This window comes from Monodelphis domestica, chromosome 1 (assembly GCF_027887165.1).
Source record: "Monodelphis domestica isolate mMonDom1 chromosome 1, mMonDom1.pri, whole genome shotgun sequence".
NCBI lineage: Eukaryota > Metazoa > Chordata > Mammalia > Didelphimorphia > Didelphidae > Monodelphis > Monodelphis domestica.
Window position 1 is genome coordinate 679,224,394 of NC_077227.1, and position 17,207 is coordinate 679,241,600.

Below are 17,207 nucleotides of genomic sequence, written 5' to 3' on the forward strand. Positions count from 1 at the left end.
TTAAAATAGTCTCACAAGGGCTGCTTTCATGTCCCTATTCCTCAGGCTGTAGATAAAAGGGTTCAGCATTGGGGTCACCACTGTGTACATTACAGATGCAATTAGGTCCCTTTGGGCTGAATGGTTGGATGAAGGACTAAAATAGACTCCAAAGACAGTCCCAAAAAAGAGAGATACTACAGAAAGATGGGAACTACAGGTGGAAAAGGCTTTTTGCTTTCCTTTAGCAGATGGAATCCTTAGTATTGCCAAGACAATGTACACATAAGAGATGATCACACAGAGGAATGGAATCAGGCCAACAAGACTACCAATGGTGAGGATCATTAGTTCATTAATAAAAATATCTGAACAGGATAGCTTCAGCAGGGGTTTAAGGTCACAGAAGAAGTGGGGAATTTCATTTTTGGCACAGAAATCTAGCTCATTCATCAACAGTGTATGTAAAAGGGAATAAAGAACATTAAAAGCCCATGTAATTGAAATAAACAGGAAACAAAGTTGGGGGCTCATTACTAAAGTGTAATGGAGTGGGCAACAGATGGCCACATAGCGGTCATATGCCATTGTGGCTAGGAGAAATTCATCCACCATCCCAAACATGATAAAAAAATATAACTGTGTCAGGCAGTCAGAATAAGAGATGGCATTATTTTGAGTTTTGATATTCACCAACATCTTGGGTACTGTGGTGGAGATGAAGCTGATATCGGCAAAGGACAAGTTGGCTAGGAAGAAGTACATTGGGGTATGGAGGTGAGTGCTGGAACCAACAGCCACAATGATGAGTAGATTTCCAATCATAGTAACTAGATACATGAGTAAAAACAGCCAGAAGAATAGTTGCTGGTATTCTGATCCTTCAAAAAGTCCTAGGAGGAGGAACTCAGAGCTCCTGGTCTGGTTTTTCAAACCCATGAGTCTGTGAAGAGAAAATCAGACTTACTAAACAATATAATTAAATAAACAATTTCTTTAGGAAATCATTGGAAATGTAATAAGCTATTTCTGCTGAAGGGGCCCTAAAACCACCAGTGATCATGGCACTATTTTGATCTATTCACCATAAAAGAGGCAAGTAGGTGTCACAATGCATAGAATTCATGATCTGGAATCAGGAAGACCTTAGTTCATATCTAGTCTCAGATATTTATTAACTGTGTGACCCAGGGAAATAATTTACCTTTTCTCAGCTTCATTTCCCTCATCTTTGGCACTTACCTGCCAGAGTTTTAAGAAGCAAATGACATAATATTCATAGTCTGTCTTGCAAAACTTAAAGGGAAAATTAATGCCAGCCATTTATTATTATCCAAAAAGTGAAGTTAAGCACACAGTGAAGACTTTCATATTTAAATTAGAAGTGACCTTGGGCAGGTTATTTTTCTTCCCTGGGCCTCATTTTTTTCTATATATAAGTTGAGAAGATAAGGTTACACATTTTTAATAGATCTTTTCACTTCCTGATAGCCTCTCTTTCTGAAATCCTATAATTCTATAAAAATTGAAGAAATTGTTATATAATGCTATAATTGTCTAATGGATGGTGGTGACCAGATCCAGTCATGTGAGCATATAGAAGACAAGGAAAGGCAATGCAGATTTTAAAAAGACCCAATTTCTACTCCTGCCACAGACAATTAGCAATTGTGATATTGGGAAAGTCATTCAGGTTCTCCATTAACCTCCACCATACCCCCAAATTTCCAAGATGATGACTTGGAAGCTTAGCATTAGTGTCTCAAGAGAGGGAGTTGCCTCCCTAGGATTCCATATATCAATAAACTTACAGGTGTATGGAGAGAGAGAGGAGCAAAGAGGGAAGGAAGGAGAGAGAGAGAGAGAGAGAGAGAGAGAGAGAGAGAGAGAGAGAGAGAGAGAGAGAGAGAGAGAGAGAGAGAGAGAGAGAGAGAGAGAGAGAGAGAGAGAGAGAAAGAGAGAGAGAGAGAGAGATAAATGCAGAGATAGACAGACAGGGATAGAGACAGACAGAGACTAAGACAGAGAGACAGAGAAAATTCAGCCAAACTGGACATTTAGCTGTAGTTTCATTACCTATTTCCAAACTTTTGCACTGGTTGTCCTACATGTTTAGAATGCACTTCTTCTTTCCCTCTATCTACTAGAATTACTTGTTTCTTTTAAAACTCAGCTCGAGCATGTCTTTCTATATGAAACATTATTATTGAAGTCTCTAGAAGGAAAGCTCCTTTAAAACAGGGACTAATTTAATGTTGTACACAGTAAGAGCCTGATGAATATTTGTTGGTTGGCAACTGCACAGAATACCCCAATAAAGACATTCTTCCATTACTCTATTTTCCATGTTTTACTTTGAGCTTAGATTTCCAATCAAACTAGTACTAGCTGTTTATTGCATTCAAAAGGCCACCATTTGTTCCATTCATTTCCAAGAGCTCTTTCCTTCATGTTAAAAATTTACCTCCAGCTCACTTACCCTCCTTTATAGAGGGAGAAAGAGAGAAAGAGAGAAAGAGAGAGAGGAGAAAGGGAAAATGAGACAGAAAGAAGTTGGGATAAAGGAAGGAATGAAAGAAAGGAGAAAGAGAGGAAGAGAGAATGAGATAGCCTAAGAGAGGAAGAACAGAGAAAGTTAGGTAAGGAAGGAGGAAGGAATGAGTGAAAGAAATACAGAAGGAGGAGGAAAAGATTAGGAGGCAAGGTGGAGGGAAAGTGAGAGATAGAGAGACAGAGAAAGTCAGAGAGAGAGAGAGAGAGAGACAGAGAAAGGAACAGGAAGAGAGAAACAGAGGCAGAAACCAAAAGGGAATCACTCTAGATGATTTTGGAATAATGGAAATCAAATTCCTTTATGAATACTCTATGCAAGGTTTGTGATCTGTTTTACATCTTATTTCTTCTTTTTATTCAAGTGGCTTGTAATTTACTCTCATGAAAATAATGCTTCAGTTTCTTTCTTCATCAATCTTCACCTAGTGCTCATCATATAGCTCTGTGATTGTGATATTGGAAGACACTCAAGTTTTCAATTAGCTCTCACCATACCCCAAAATTTCTAAGATGATCAATTTGAAGATTAATATGAGTGGAAGAAGGAAGTTGCCTCCCTAGGATTCCAAATATCAATCAACTTAAAGGTTTGGGGAGAGAGTGGAAACCTTAGGTTCTTGGATTTACTCATATGAATATATCTCCTTATCATACAATTATATACTAATGCCTCTTTTTTTATTCTGTTCCTTTTAAATGAGGGATAACTGTCTATAGCCACATACTAATCTCATTCCACAAAGATTTATTAGTACTTATGAAACAATTTGTTTCCTTTCATTCGAGTTTATTTTTATAATATTTTATTTTCCCCCAAATACATTTAACATTTTATACATTTATTTTTAAAAATTAAGTTCCAAATTTGCTCTATTTCCTACCCTCCTTTCATTACTCCTCATCCTTTCTCCCTCCCTGAGATTGTAAGTAATCTGATAAAGATTTTACATAATATGATATTATGTAAAGCATTTTCCCATGTTAGTCTTTTTGTGGAAAAGGATTCAAACAAAAAAGGTACTTATGAAAAAGAATCTTTTCATTAGTTTAATAAGGGACAGTACACCACTATCAATGCTAAAAGTGTTGAAAGTACTATGGTTAAACTTGAAATATATTTAAAAAACAAATTAAGTATTGTGGAAATTTATAGTTTAATATGTGGTCTTATTTCATTCATGTATAGCCCAATATTCATCATTGATATTTTTCAAGCTCATAATGACAAAAAGGAAAACTTTTTAAAAGTTTGCAGTTTTTCATGAGAATTTGATTCTAACAATTCATTAACCTGCCTTGGTAGACTTCTAGTGATATGTGGATTATTACAAGTGAGATAACATATAAAATACTATAGAAACTTTAAGGCTTTATATAAATGCTAGATACTGTTATCATCACCCTAACATCTACTACTACTACTACTACTACTACTACTACTACTACTACTGCTAGGAAAGAATGTCCCCAACTATGCACTCCCTGAGACTAGTCTTTTGCATTCTGAATCCCTAAACACTGAGTGAACAGTAAACATGGACAGTTAAAAATAAAAGATGGGGAGAGTAGGAAGCAAAGGGTAAGAGGAAAGGAGATGAGGGTGTCCAGGAACTTTGCATTCTCTGTTCTGAATAATTCTTTCCACTTTTTACAAAAACTAAGGGCTCTTGGAAGTAAATTATCCTACATAGATAATGGAACTTCTTGACAATTTAAAAAAACAAGAGAGATTTCATTTGAAGTCAAATTATTTAAGTAACAATGATATGTGTGTAGGTGTATGAATTAGATTTTCCATTATCTCCCCTACCCGAGAGAAGCTCCCCTTATTGACAACAGAACATTAAGAAAGAACAGAAAAAAGGAAGAGAGAACATTGATGGAATTGAGTGAAAGGAATATTCCAAGCCCTTCAAATCTTACCCAACTGATGTCTGCTAATTTCAGATGTTATCACACAGAGCCCTGACTCTGTTGGTGTGGCTTTTCTCTTGTAGTCAAAAGACACAAACATTGAAGGTGATTAGATGAACCATCAAGTCTCTCTGCTACTAGCAGCAAAATGATTTATAAATTTCCTTCACATCCTGTACTGAATCAATGGTAATCATTGTCCTCATAGTCATCTCCACCATCCTATTTGTACTTCACAATGTAAGAAAAAACATCTCATTGTAGGGATGTTGATATGCAGGAGATGAGACTTCTATGTCAAGTTGAAAAGATATCAATGTATTTATGGCAGTTCCTAGCCATATGCATTCATATCGAGTACTTTTGATGCCAGCCACTCAATGCGTTTTCTTCCTATCTTATTATTTGCTGCTCTTATGTGTTATTTTACTGACTTATTAAAGACTTTTACATTCTATTCCTTTAAAATGCAGTATAATCTTCTATAACCACATTCTAGTCCTATTCCCCAAAGGCTCAGTAGTACCTATGAAACAATTTGCTTCCTTTCATTCTAGTTTATTTTTTAAATAATATTTTACTTTACTGACTTATTCAAAACTTAAAAGAAATATGACCCCAATTTTCTGTCATCTTGCTCAGTATATATCCCGTTCATTATTATCTCATCTTTGTAAAAAGAGAGATAAATTTATGCAGTCAATTCCCAAGAGAACTGAACGTTCCTGTTCTCCCTTGTTAGAAGCTTGGCAAGCAGAAAGAGACCAGGGAAATTTACCACAGCCCCCTAGTAGCCCATTAAAACCAAAGAGGTCTGAATATCAATTGGAAAGCTCAATTCCTCCTAGAGACATCATCCACTAGAGTAATTAACTTTACTCTTTAAAGGAATGATTCAAATGGCCTGTTAGCACCATGGACAGGGCCAGGTTTTAGTCTTCCAATTTTTGATCTCCAAGGTCCTGCTTGGGAACTCTTTCTTCTGAGGCCAAGATGGATTTGGAACAGAGTATTATGAGGTAGTGTCCATAAATAACTTTATGAGGGACACTCTTTGTCTAGCCTGGACTCTGTGAGGGATAATTTAATAACATTAATCTGGAAGAAAAGTGGAATCACTGGGGATGCTTTTTAAATCTTATTATTTCAGGGTCTTTATTTTGAATTTAGATCTCATATAAAGTGGCAGAGACAAATCATAGAAGGTTTATTTTTAATTTTCACATATTGGGATATTTTGTATAGGTGAGATATATAAATAAAAGAGGTCATAAAGGTCAAACAGTAGAAGTTACTACATTGGAAAGGACACTGATAAACTGTATTTGGCCCAGAAGAGACTAGGAGACTGGAAACCATACCACATGCTGATTGAAGAAAAGGCATATGAGGACATGATAGTTATTTATGAAAATTTGAAAGATGATCATATGGTAAGTAAGGAGACCAGACTTAGTTGCAAAAGGTAGACATGTGGAAAATTGTGTGGAAGTTGCATAAAGGCAGATTTAGGCTCCATATAAGAAAAATTGTTGTTCAGTCATATCTGACTCTTCATAATCCTTTTAGGGTTTTCTTGGTAAAGATACTGGAGTGGTTTACCATTTCTTCAGCTCATTTTACATATGAGGTAGTTAAGCAAATGGGGTTAAATGACTTGCATAGGGTCACACAGCTAACAAGTCTCTGGGGTTACATTTTTAACTCAGAAAGATAAGCCTTTCTGAGTTCATGTCTGGTATTCTGGCCACTGCACAACCTAGCTCTCTATCAGGAAAATCCTACTTATAATTAGAGCTGACTAAAAGTGGAATGGCTATCTTTTAAGATAGTTGTCTCCTCATCTTTGGATGTTTTTACTGAGTGATTGAATCAAACAATCAACCCATGAACATTTATTAAGCACCTCTTACGTGGTAGGTATTGTAAAAAGTACTGGGAATACTAAAAGAGGCAAAAGAAAATGCTTGTCATGAAGGAGCTTTCAATCTTTTACATAAAAACAGACATAGAAAAAGTTAGCTATATAAAGGAAATTATTAAAAGGGGAAGATACTGGAATTAAGAGGGATTGCAGAAACTTCTTGTTGAATTTAGGATTATAAGTAGGAATAAAAGGACTGAAGGGCATCAGTAGCTGGAGTAGGGTTGGAAGAACATTCTAGGTATGATGGTCTGCCAGAAAAATGCTTGGAGCTAAGAGGTTGAGTATCTTGTTGACCACTCATTCACTATTTACTTATTGATAATGGTGTTTTCTGTTGAGTTATATGCTAGATCACCTATGAGGTCCCTTCAGATATTTATGGAGCTCTGGAAATCATGAAGGGGCAGCCACACCATTAATGGGAGTACTCAGTTTACTCTCATCAAAAAAGTACATTAATAAATTAAGTATGTTCACAGGAAACAATGACCTTTATACTCCAAAACTAAATATAGTGTGGGTTTTAAAGTTTAAAGTGGGTTTTAAAGGAAAATAACTTTTTATAAAGTAGAATTGGCCAGATGGAAAAGGAAGTACAAAAATCTCATTTATGAAAATCATGTCTTAAAGAATTGGGCGGGGGGGGGGCAGGTGAGTAGCTCAGTAGATAAAGAGCCATGCTTAGAGATGGGTTGTAGGTTCAAATTTGGCCTCAGACACTTCCTATCTGTGTGACCCTGGGCAAGTCACTTAACCCCCATTGGTTGCTGCTTTATAATACTGTTTGAGATCTGTTATAGTGAGGTCACCTTGCTCATATTTTTTTCACTAATTCTATCAATATTATTGGTAGGAAAATATTTTATTATGCCTTGAAAAACTTAAAGTGATATGGAAGTGCTAGCTTTTATTATTATTATTAAAAAAACAAAGTTAAGCACACAGTGGAGAACTCACTTAAATAAGAAGTTATCTTGTGCAGATGATTTTTCTTCACTTTTTCTATTTGTAAAATAAGGTGATTAGGTCATGTTTATAGACCTTCAGTTTTTTCTCAGACTTTCAATTCTGGTAGTCTATGGATGTGAAATTCTTTGATTATATAAACATCAAGTATATCATTGTATACTATAATTATCCAACAGTGTGGTGACCAGATTCAGCCATAGGGATATATAGGAGACATAGACAAGCAATGTGATTAAATCCAACCTCGGATCCAGAAAGATCTAGTTTGAAGTCCTGCTTCATACACTCAAGACTTATGATTAGGGTTAAGGCCCTCAGGCTCTCAGAGAATCCCCATCCTACTCCCAAACATTTTAAGATGATCAGTTTAAAGATCAGTGTCAGTGGAGGCAATTGCTTCCTTGGGAGTTCCATATGTCACTTAATTTTTCTTTCATTTTTTAGAAAGGGATTGTACACTAGTAAGCATATTAGAATTGTTAGAAGTATTCTGCTTTCTTTTTTTAATTTTATAGTATTTTATTTGATCATTTCCATGCATTATTCATTAAAGACAAAGATCATTTTCTTTTCCTCCCTCCCACCCCCCGTAGCCGACACGTGATTCCACTGGGTATCACATGTATTCTTGATTCGAACCCATTGCCATGTTGTTAGTATTTGCATTAGAGTGTTCGTTTAGAGTCTCTCCTCTGTCATGTCCCCTTAGCCATTGTAGTCAGGCAGTTGCTTTTCCTTGGTGTTTCTACTCCCTCAGTTTGTCCTCTGCTTATGGATAGTGTTTTATATATATAAAGAAAGAGTATCAGCAGAGAAACTGACAGCAAAGCTTATTGGATGAGAGATTTCAAAGAAACCATGGCATCTGACTTCCTCATTCTGTTGTTAAAAACAAAGGCACAAAAGACTAAATGACTTGCCCAGGCTTACACATTTGTGCTGGCAAAAGTTTCACACTAGCTCTCCATGAAAAAAAATGTAAACATAAATCACTTTTCATTTTAATTTGAATTATGAACATTTTCCCCATAGCTTTATTAAATCTAGAAAATTAACAACAACAAAAAAAGAATTGTTAGAAGTACTGTGCTAAATTTGAAATATACTTAAATACACAAATTGTAGAATTTCTTACTTGACAATTTGAAGAACAAGAGTTTTATTTGACATCAAATTATTTCAGTAACAATGGTATGTGTATATGTGTGAATAAAGCTTTTCAATCTCTTCCCTACATGAAAGATGCTCTCCACATTGATGATGGAATATTAGGAAAGAACAGAAAAAGTAGAGAGAACATGAAACAATAGAGAACATGGATGGAATTGGATGGATGGAATATTCCAAGACCTTCAAATCTTCTTCAAGCTCTTCTCATTCAGTGAAAAGGCATGAACATTGAGGGTGATCAAGAAGAAACATCAACTCCCTCTGCTATTAGTACCAAAATGATTTATACATTTCCTTCACATCCTTTACTGAATGAATGGTCCATTGTCTTCACAACCATCCCCATGAGCCTATTTGTATTTCAGTCAGAGGACACATTTCAGTTTAGGGACACTAAGATATGGGAGTTGAGATTTCTATGTCAAGTTGAAAGAATATCAATGTATTTATGGCACTTCTCTCCCAGGCATATGCATTCATATTGAGTACCTTTTAATATCAGACCTTCAGTGCCCTTTCTTCCTATTTTATGATCTGCTGCTCTTTTTTAGGACATCCAAAACTTTAAGGAAATATAACACCAATGTTTCATCAACATGATCAGTATTTATTCAGTTCATTACTGACTCATCTCATACTCTTGCCATGTAACAATAGTGATCACAATGGTAGTGAAAACAAGAAAATGAATATTATTATGGTGACAATTAGATGAAACTTATGGTCTATCTCTATTTTGAAGATGGTGCCTAGGTCACCCACCTCTTCTTTTCTCACCAGGCTGTAATGTGCACTCTTTTATGATGCCACAGAAAAATTATTGTCTGGAAAATCATTTCCTCACTGGAGTCTACTCTTGGAAATACACCCAGCCCTAGTGATCCCTCTCTCTGATTGAATAGCTTCTTCTAGGACCTTCCTTTAAGGAGAGTGCATAGGTTAGCTATCCAATCATCTCTCATTGTAAGAGAATAAGACTGCAGAAAACCTGGAGAAAAGATGCAATGAATGGAAGCTTGGAGATCCATCCATCAAGGAAAATTCCAGGGGAGAATGTGACCTGGAGAAGGCAGTTAAAACAGGAACAAATTGTAAGGAAATCATCAGTGGAGTACTCCAGGAATCTTTTCTTGGTCTGTGCAATTTAGTATTTTAAAAATCAATGTATTGAGGCAGGTGGGTAGCTCAGTGGAAAGAGAGTTAGTCCCAGAGATGGAAAGTTCAGGGCTCAAATCTGACCATAGACACTTCCTAGCTGCGTGACCCTGGCCAATTCACTTAGCCCTGATTTTTCTCTTCTGCCTTGATTCTAAGATGGAAGGTAAGAGTTTTAAAAATTAATAAATGTGCAACTTGGATGAAAGGGTAGATTGTATTTTTACCAAATTTGCAATGACACAAAGACAGTAAGGAAGACTAACATGTTGGATGACAGTCACTACATAAAAGGATTTGACAGGCTAGAATTTTAATAAGATGAAATATATTCCTACAAATATAAGGTGGTACAAAAAGCAATTTCATAGGTATAGACTAAAGAAGGTGTGACTAGACAGCATTTTGCCTTCAAAAAAATTAGGGGTGTATTGGAGTAGAAGTTTATTAGGAATAAGTAGTATGAAAAATGCTCCTAAACTAACTGATATGACATACAAGAAAATAAAATTTTAAACTCCATTAAGAAAGGATTAGGGAGGTCCAACAATATGTTACTCTGAAGAAAATGCATCTGGAATAATATTTTCTATGAGCCATGTTTTAGGAAAGATTTTGATAAATCACAGAATATCTAGAGGAGGATGAGTAGGTTGGTGGAAGACCTTGATGTCTTGCTCTAGGAGGATCATCTTTTATTTTTCCCTATTTACATGTAAAAACAATTTTACCATTAATTTTTAAAGCTTTGAATTCAAATTCTCTCCCTCTTTCTCATCTATCATCTGTCTCTCTCTCTCTTCTACTTTTCCTCCTCTCCCTGAGTTAGTGAGCAATGTAATATTGATTTTGCATGTGAAATCATGTAAAACTTTTTCATGTTGGTCTTTTTGTGGAAAAGATCTCAAACAACAAAAGTAGAAAGAAAGTGAAACAGTATATTTCAGTCTGCATTCAGACTTCATCAGCTCTTTCTCAGGGAATGGATGACATTTTTTTTCATCCTCAGTTTCTTGGATTGTCTCACTTGGATCACTGCATTGCTGAGAATAACTAGGTCATGAACAGTCATTTGTCAAAAAATATTGCTGTCACTATGTACAATGTTTTTTCTGGTTTTGGCTCTCTCCACTTTGTGTCAGTTCATATAATTCTTTGCAGATTTTTCTGAAATCATTCTGTTTGCTTTTCATTATAGCACAATAGTATTCCATCACAATCATATGCCAGAACTTGTTCAGCCATTACTAAATTGATGGATAACCACTCAGTTTCCAATTCTTTGCTATCATAAGAAGAACCACAGTAAATATTTTTGCACAAATATGCTCTTTCCCCTTTTCATGTTCTCTTTGAGATATAGGCCTAGTAATGTTATTGATGTATTAAAGAATATGCACAGTTTTAGGGTCCTTTGAGCATAGTCCCAAATGGCTCTCTAGAATGGTTGGATCAGATTGCAACTCCACCAACAGTGCCCCAATTTTCCTCCATCCTATCAAAAATTTATCATTTTCCTTTTCTGGCATATTAGCTATTCTGATAGATGTGAAGTGGTACCTCAGAGCTGTTTTAATTTGTATTTCTCTAATCAGCAGTGATTTATAGCATTTTTCACATGATTATAGTTAACTTTCATTTTTTTATCTGAAAACTGCCTATCCTTTGACTATCAATTAGAGAATGACTTTTTTTCACAAGTTTAACTTAACTGTCCATATATTTGAGAAATGAGACCTTTATCAGAGATACTTGCTATAAAATCCCCTCTTCCCCAGCTTTCTGCTTTCCTTCTATTCTTGGTTGTATTTGTTTTATTTGGATACCTTTTTAAGTTAAGATAATCCAAAAGTATCCATTTTATATTTTATAATTTTATCTTTTCTTTGTTCCTAAAGTCTTCCTTTTTAAAAAAATTAACTTTGTTTTATTCCAATAACAAATTTACATATGTTTTCCCAAAGTTATATGATTCAGGTAGTCTCCTTCCCGTTTTTTTCTCCCCCCTTCCCAGAATGGTCAAGCAATTCCACTGGGTTATGCAGTTTTATCACTCAAAACATATTTCCATTTCCATATTATTCTTTTTTTGTGAGAGCAGTCTAAAAGCCTTCCTTTATTCATGTATCTTGAAGCTAAGCTATTCTATGCTCTCCTAATTTATTTATGGTGTCACTCTTTATGTCTAAATCATGTATCCATTTTGATTTTCGATTGTGAGTTGTTGGTCTATATCTAGTCTCTGCCATATGTTTTTCCAGTTTTTTTCCCAGCAGTTTTTTTTTTTTTGGTAGCAATTTCTTGTTTCAAAAGCTTGGATATTTGGGTTTATCAAATGCTAAATAAATATGGTCATTTGCTACCAGGTATTATGTAGCTAATCTATTCCACTGATCTACTGCTCTATTTCTTAGTTAATACTGGATTGTTTTGATGACCACGACCTTGTAATACAGTTTGAAATCTAATATTCCTGGGCTGCCCACTTTCATATTTTTTCATTGATTCCCTTGCTATTCTGTGACATTATTTCTAAATAATAATGGGGTTGCAATATTATAAAGTTTTCTCAGAATTGTAGAATCTCAAGCATCACAGGGAATCTAGCAATCATGTAGTCCAATCTATGTCTGAAGAATCCCCTCTAAGTCCTACACAAGTTAAATGTCCAATTCAGTCCTCTAGTGAGGCAGAACCAGGAATTTGCTGAAATGAACTTGGTCAGGATCATGGGAGTTGACTGCTGAAGTTTCAGTATAAATATTTACATTTAGGAAATCAGCAAATACTACAAACCTGGGCTTGATTTTTGTTTTTGATATTGATTTTTGCTTTTGATTTTGATTATCAATAAAAATAGCACCTTCTTCACAGAGCTACTGTGAGGATAAAATGGGATAATAATTGCCAAGATTGCCACATTTGAAGCAGTATCTACATTAGTTATTATTTTTCTCGTGATTATGATGATATGAAAACCATTTTCTTTCCCAAACTCTTATACAATAATTTTAATTAGTCCAGAGATTTTATTCTACTAGTTTTCACAGCGGCATTTATTTGTTGAAATGAAAATTCAAAACATATACAAAATAGATGTCAACTAATAGTGTATTGAAAGCAATAAAATTTCATAATTCCATACAAACTATTATTGATTTTTTCTGAGAAAAAGTATAACAGGTCCAGTTTCTTCCATGTTTATTAACATACAAAATTTTAAAAAGCCGGCTACCACTGTGAGTGGTAATCTTAAGTGTTGGTTATCATGGTAAAGAACTGATCACAATATGAACTGAATTACAAGAAATATAGAGCATCTTCTATGAAGAACAGCAAGGAGTCCAGTGTTACTGGAGCAAAGGGAACAGGTTGTAAGGTATAAGAAGACTGGATAGGCAGTGGGGGAAGTTAAGCACTAAATAAAAAATGTTGTATTTGATCCTGGAGGTTATAGGGAACCAGTAGAGTTTATTGAATAAGGGAGGTGAGATGGTTTTGCTTTAGGAAGATTAATTTGACTGCTGAGTGGAGGCTGGAGGAGAGAGGGGAGAGACTTGTGGCAGGAAGATCAGGAAGCAGAGTACTGGAATAGTCCAGCCTTGAAGTGATGAGGACCTATACCAGCTTGGTGACAGCGTCAGAGGATAGAAGAGGGTGTGAGATGTTATGAAGCTAAAATCAATATGATTTAGCAATAGATTAGATAAGGTGAGGTGAGAGGGTGTAAGGAGTCAAAGATATGTTTTGAATTTTGATTGGGAGGGTGGTAGTACTTTCAATAGTAATAGAATGGGGAAGAGGGCAGATTTTAAAGGGTCAAGCTACAATTTCAATTTTGGCTATAATGAGTTTAATAAGTGTTATTATTAATAAGAATCCTCAACTTGCACTGGCATTGGCATATTGAAACTCCAGACGGATGGCACAATCATTTTCAGGGATCTAGACAAAACTTTATAAGGTTTCTCCTCCACAGACTAATGCAAAAGCTCTCACCATTGTTTTTTCCCTTAAAAAATATTCCAGGATGGGGAGCTAGGTGGCTCAGTGGACAGAGAACTAGGTCTACAGACAGGAAGTCCTCAGTTCAAATTTGGTCTCAGATACTTCCTACTTGTGGGATCTTAGGCAAATAAATCACTTAACCCAAATTGTATAGCTCTTACCAATCTTCTGCCTTGGAACTAATACTTAGTATTATTTTAAGACAAAAAGTAAGAGTTTAAAGAAAAAAGGCAGTAGATCTAATTATTTAGCAAAAGTGTATATTCAAATGACTCAGTAAAAACACTGATAACAAGACATTTGCCCTAAATTCAAGGGTGTATTCTCTCCCAAATATACTTACAGAGTGAGGTCAACAGTGGATCTAAACTTGAAGTATAAGGGTCTCAAGGCACACATGTACGGTATCCATAAGGCTAAGGCAAGTTGCAACTCGGGAACTTCAGGGTCTCTATTTTTCCTTTCCTCAGAGGGTCCTCGAAAACTTTATAGTAGATGGTCTAGTTGCTCTGCTGATCTGCTGGACTGGATCCTCCCAGGACATCCTTTCTGGATGGGTGTCTCAGCTGTGGTTTTCCTTCTTAGAGGTCATTTAGACAGTACTGAATGGGCCATCCTGTTACTGGACTGGCTCAAGGACTCTATTTGGCTGTTATACTGTCTCCTCACCAGGCTTGGCTGCTTCTGATCTGGGCTAGGTAGACTACTGTGATATTAGGGTGCTGCTGTCAGTCAGAGTTGGACCTGCCACTCTGCTATAGCAGGAGCTTCTGGTCTGGGTCAGGCAGGTTGCTCTGTCCCTGGGCTCTTTTCAGAAAGGGAGGTTTCTGGGTATAGGCAGATACACTGGATGCCTTGGGCTCGTCCTCTGATGTGCTGCTGCAGTCTTTTAGCACCTTCAGCCACTGGTCTGGCTGGTGGATATTACACTCTTCAGGCACAGTCCTCTTTCCACCATGGCAATAACCCTTAGTCTGTATTGGCCAAAGCCCTTCCTCTCTGACTCCTTCAGAGTCTTGACTCTGAAGTTTGCCAGCTCTACAAAGGAGGGAAAGGCCTGATGTCTGCTATTTGATAATCCTTCTGGGTCAAAATCAATTTTTTCAGTAATGTACTCAAGCCTGGCTTATGATGATCAGCATCAATTCATTTAGAGAAAGACATTTGGCTTCTTATGTGTATGACTAGCTAAGGATGAAAGTATGAATGCAGTCTGGTTCTAGGGGACTTTCATTGTCTTTGTTGACCTTTTCATAGGATTAATCTATTCAAGCCTCAGACTCTTCCGAACTTGTGGAATATTTATTTTGAATCTTGAAACTTCCCTCACCTCGAAAAAAAAACACCTTAGCTTTTGTCTTAGAAATGATGCTAAGCATCCATTCCAAGGCAGAAGAGCAGGAAGGGCTGAGTAATTTGGGTTAAGTGACTTGTCCAAGGTCACACAATTAGGAAATGTCTGAAACAAGATTTGAGACCAGGACCTCCCATCTCCAGGCCTTGCACTCTATCCACTGAGTCATCTAGCTGCCCCTCAAACCATCCCTCTTTTCAGTTATGTAGGATCTCTGTATTTTTTTTCCCTTGTGACCATTCAGCCTCCCTGAAGTTTCACTGGGCAGACTATCACATAGCTAAAGCATTGCCATTTGTGTTGCCAGCAACCATATTAAACAAGACAAAGGTCTTCTGCATGGGTAATGGACTGGTGTCCTGTCACCAGGACATGGAGGCTCTGGGCATTGTGGTGGAAAGGAGGCACAGGTCTTCCAGGGACAGGTTGACCAGGAGAATGCTCAAAGGGTTGGAAAAATATAGATCTCAAACTCCACATTCCAAAAGACATTTCAATCTCCCCTTTATGCTACCTCTAAAATCTCTGCCTTCTGGTTTCCTTGGCTCCTGTCAAGTCATGGATAAAACCTCACGTGATACAAGAAATCTTTCTCATATCCCTAAATTCTTTTGCCCTCCTTCATTAACTTTTACATAGATTGTTTGTATATAGTAGTTTGAATGTTGTATCTCCCATTAGATTGTGAGCTTCATGAGAGACTTCTTTATCTATCTTTGTATCCTTAACACTTAGCAGAGTCCCTGGCATATAGTTGGCACTTATTAAATGTTTATTGATCAAGTAACTGAAATGACATATACCATTTAAGGATATCACTATCCTTTAATTTACTCAGGTTTGAAAATTTGTTGTTATTCTCTATTCTTTTCTCTTCCTTGCCCTCTCTATGTCTAATTACATACCAAGTCTTAGATTTTTGCCTTCATAGTATATTTAACATCTATTGCCACTCTCTACTCACATTATACACCCCCCATCATCTGTATTACTTCCATGGCCTCCTCAATGGTCTTCTTTTCTCAAATCTCTCATGTCTCAAATTCATCCTGCAAAATAGCTGCCAAAGAAATTTTCCTAATGCACAACTTTTATCATAGCACTCCCTTGTTCAAAAATTTCTATTGGTTCTCTACTTCCTCTAGGAGAGACATTTGAACCTCAGGTCTGTAAATGTTAAAAGTATCTCTCTCTCTCCCTCCCTCCCCTGTCCCCCCCCTCTCTCTGTCTCTCTTTCTCTGTCTCTGTCTCTCTCCCTTTCTCTCTCCCTCCCTCCCTCCCTCCCTCCCTCCCTCCCCCCTCTTCTTTCTTTCACCTTAATACATTTTTATATAATTGGTTTCCTTTGTAATCCTATGAATTTTTTATTAACATTATTCTGAAAAGGGACCACAGATTTAACCAAAGTTCCAAAGGAACTCATCACATACACAAAAGGCTAATAACCCTTGTTTTAGGACAAATTCTACTGACTGGTAGTTAAAGTTCATTGCAATCTGGATCCTGCCTGCTTTTCCACAACAGGCATATTTCCCATTAGTCTTCACATACTACACTGCAACCCAAATGGTCTGTTTGCTGTTCCCTATAAATGGTGTTCCATCTTTTCGTTCTATTCTTTTGAACTAGCTGTCTTCCATACTTTCTCACCTCCATATCTTAATAGTGAGGAATAAGATAATATTTTACCTTCTTTGTGAAGAGCAGAAGTTCTGTTAAAGATCATATTCTTATTTCAGAATGATGTGCTTCTTAAAAGCTTAGCTCAGTTGCTGATTTTCCCTTGAAACTGCTAAATCTACCAGACTCCCATGCACCCAAAATGAATGTGAATTTCTTTTGAATACTGTGTTCAGAATGGTGAACAAATATAAAACAACATGGATGCAGCCACGATCAAAACAGTGGCATCTCATTGATTACATCATTGTACGCCAGCGAGACAACCAGGATGTAAAGATCTCTAGAGCCATGAGAGGAGCTGAATGCTGGATAGATCACTGATTGGTTAGAGCGACTCTTCAAATGCGCATTGCACCTCACCATCCAAAACACGCCCAGGCAGTTCGCACATTTTACAAAGTGAGTCATCTTAGAGATCCATCTTATTTGCAAACATTCCAGTCTTGCCTGTATGACAAGCTGTCTGCCAAGGGACCACTCACTGGAAGCTCAACT

General features: G+C 36.6%; 1 protein-coding gene across 1 annotated transcript; it reads right to left on the bottom strand.

Annotated features, from left to right (window-relative positions):
- Nucleotides 1–918, bottom strand: LOC103092294 (olfactory receptor 1G1-like). Its single transcript, XM_007477409.2, has one exon. The coding sequence runs from the start codon at nt 916–918 to the stop codon at nt 1–3; it is 918 nt and encodes a 305-aa protein (XP_007477471.1).
- Between the last annotated feature and the right edge of the window lie 16,289 nt (nt 919–17,207).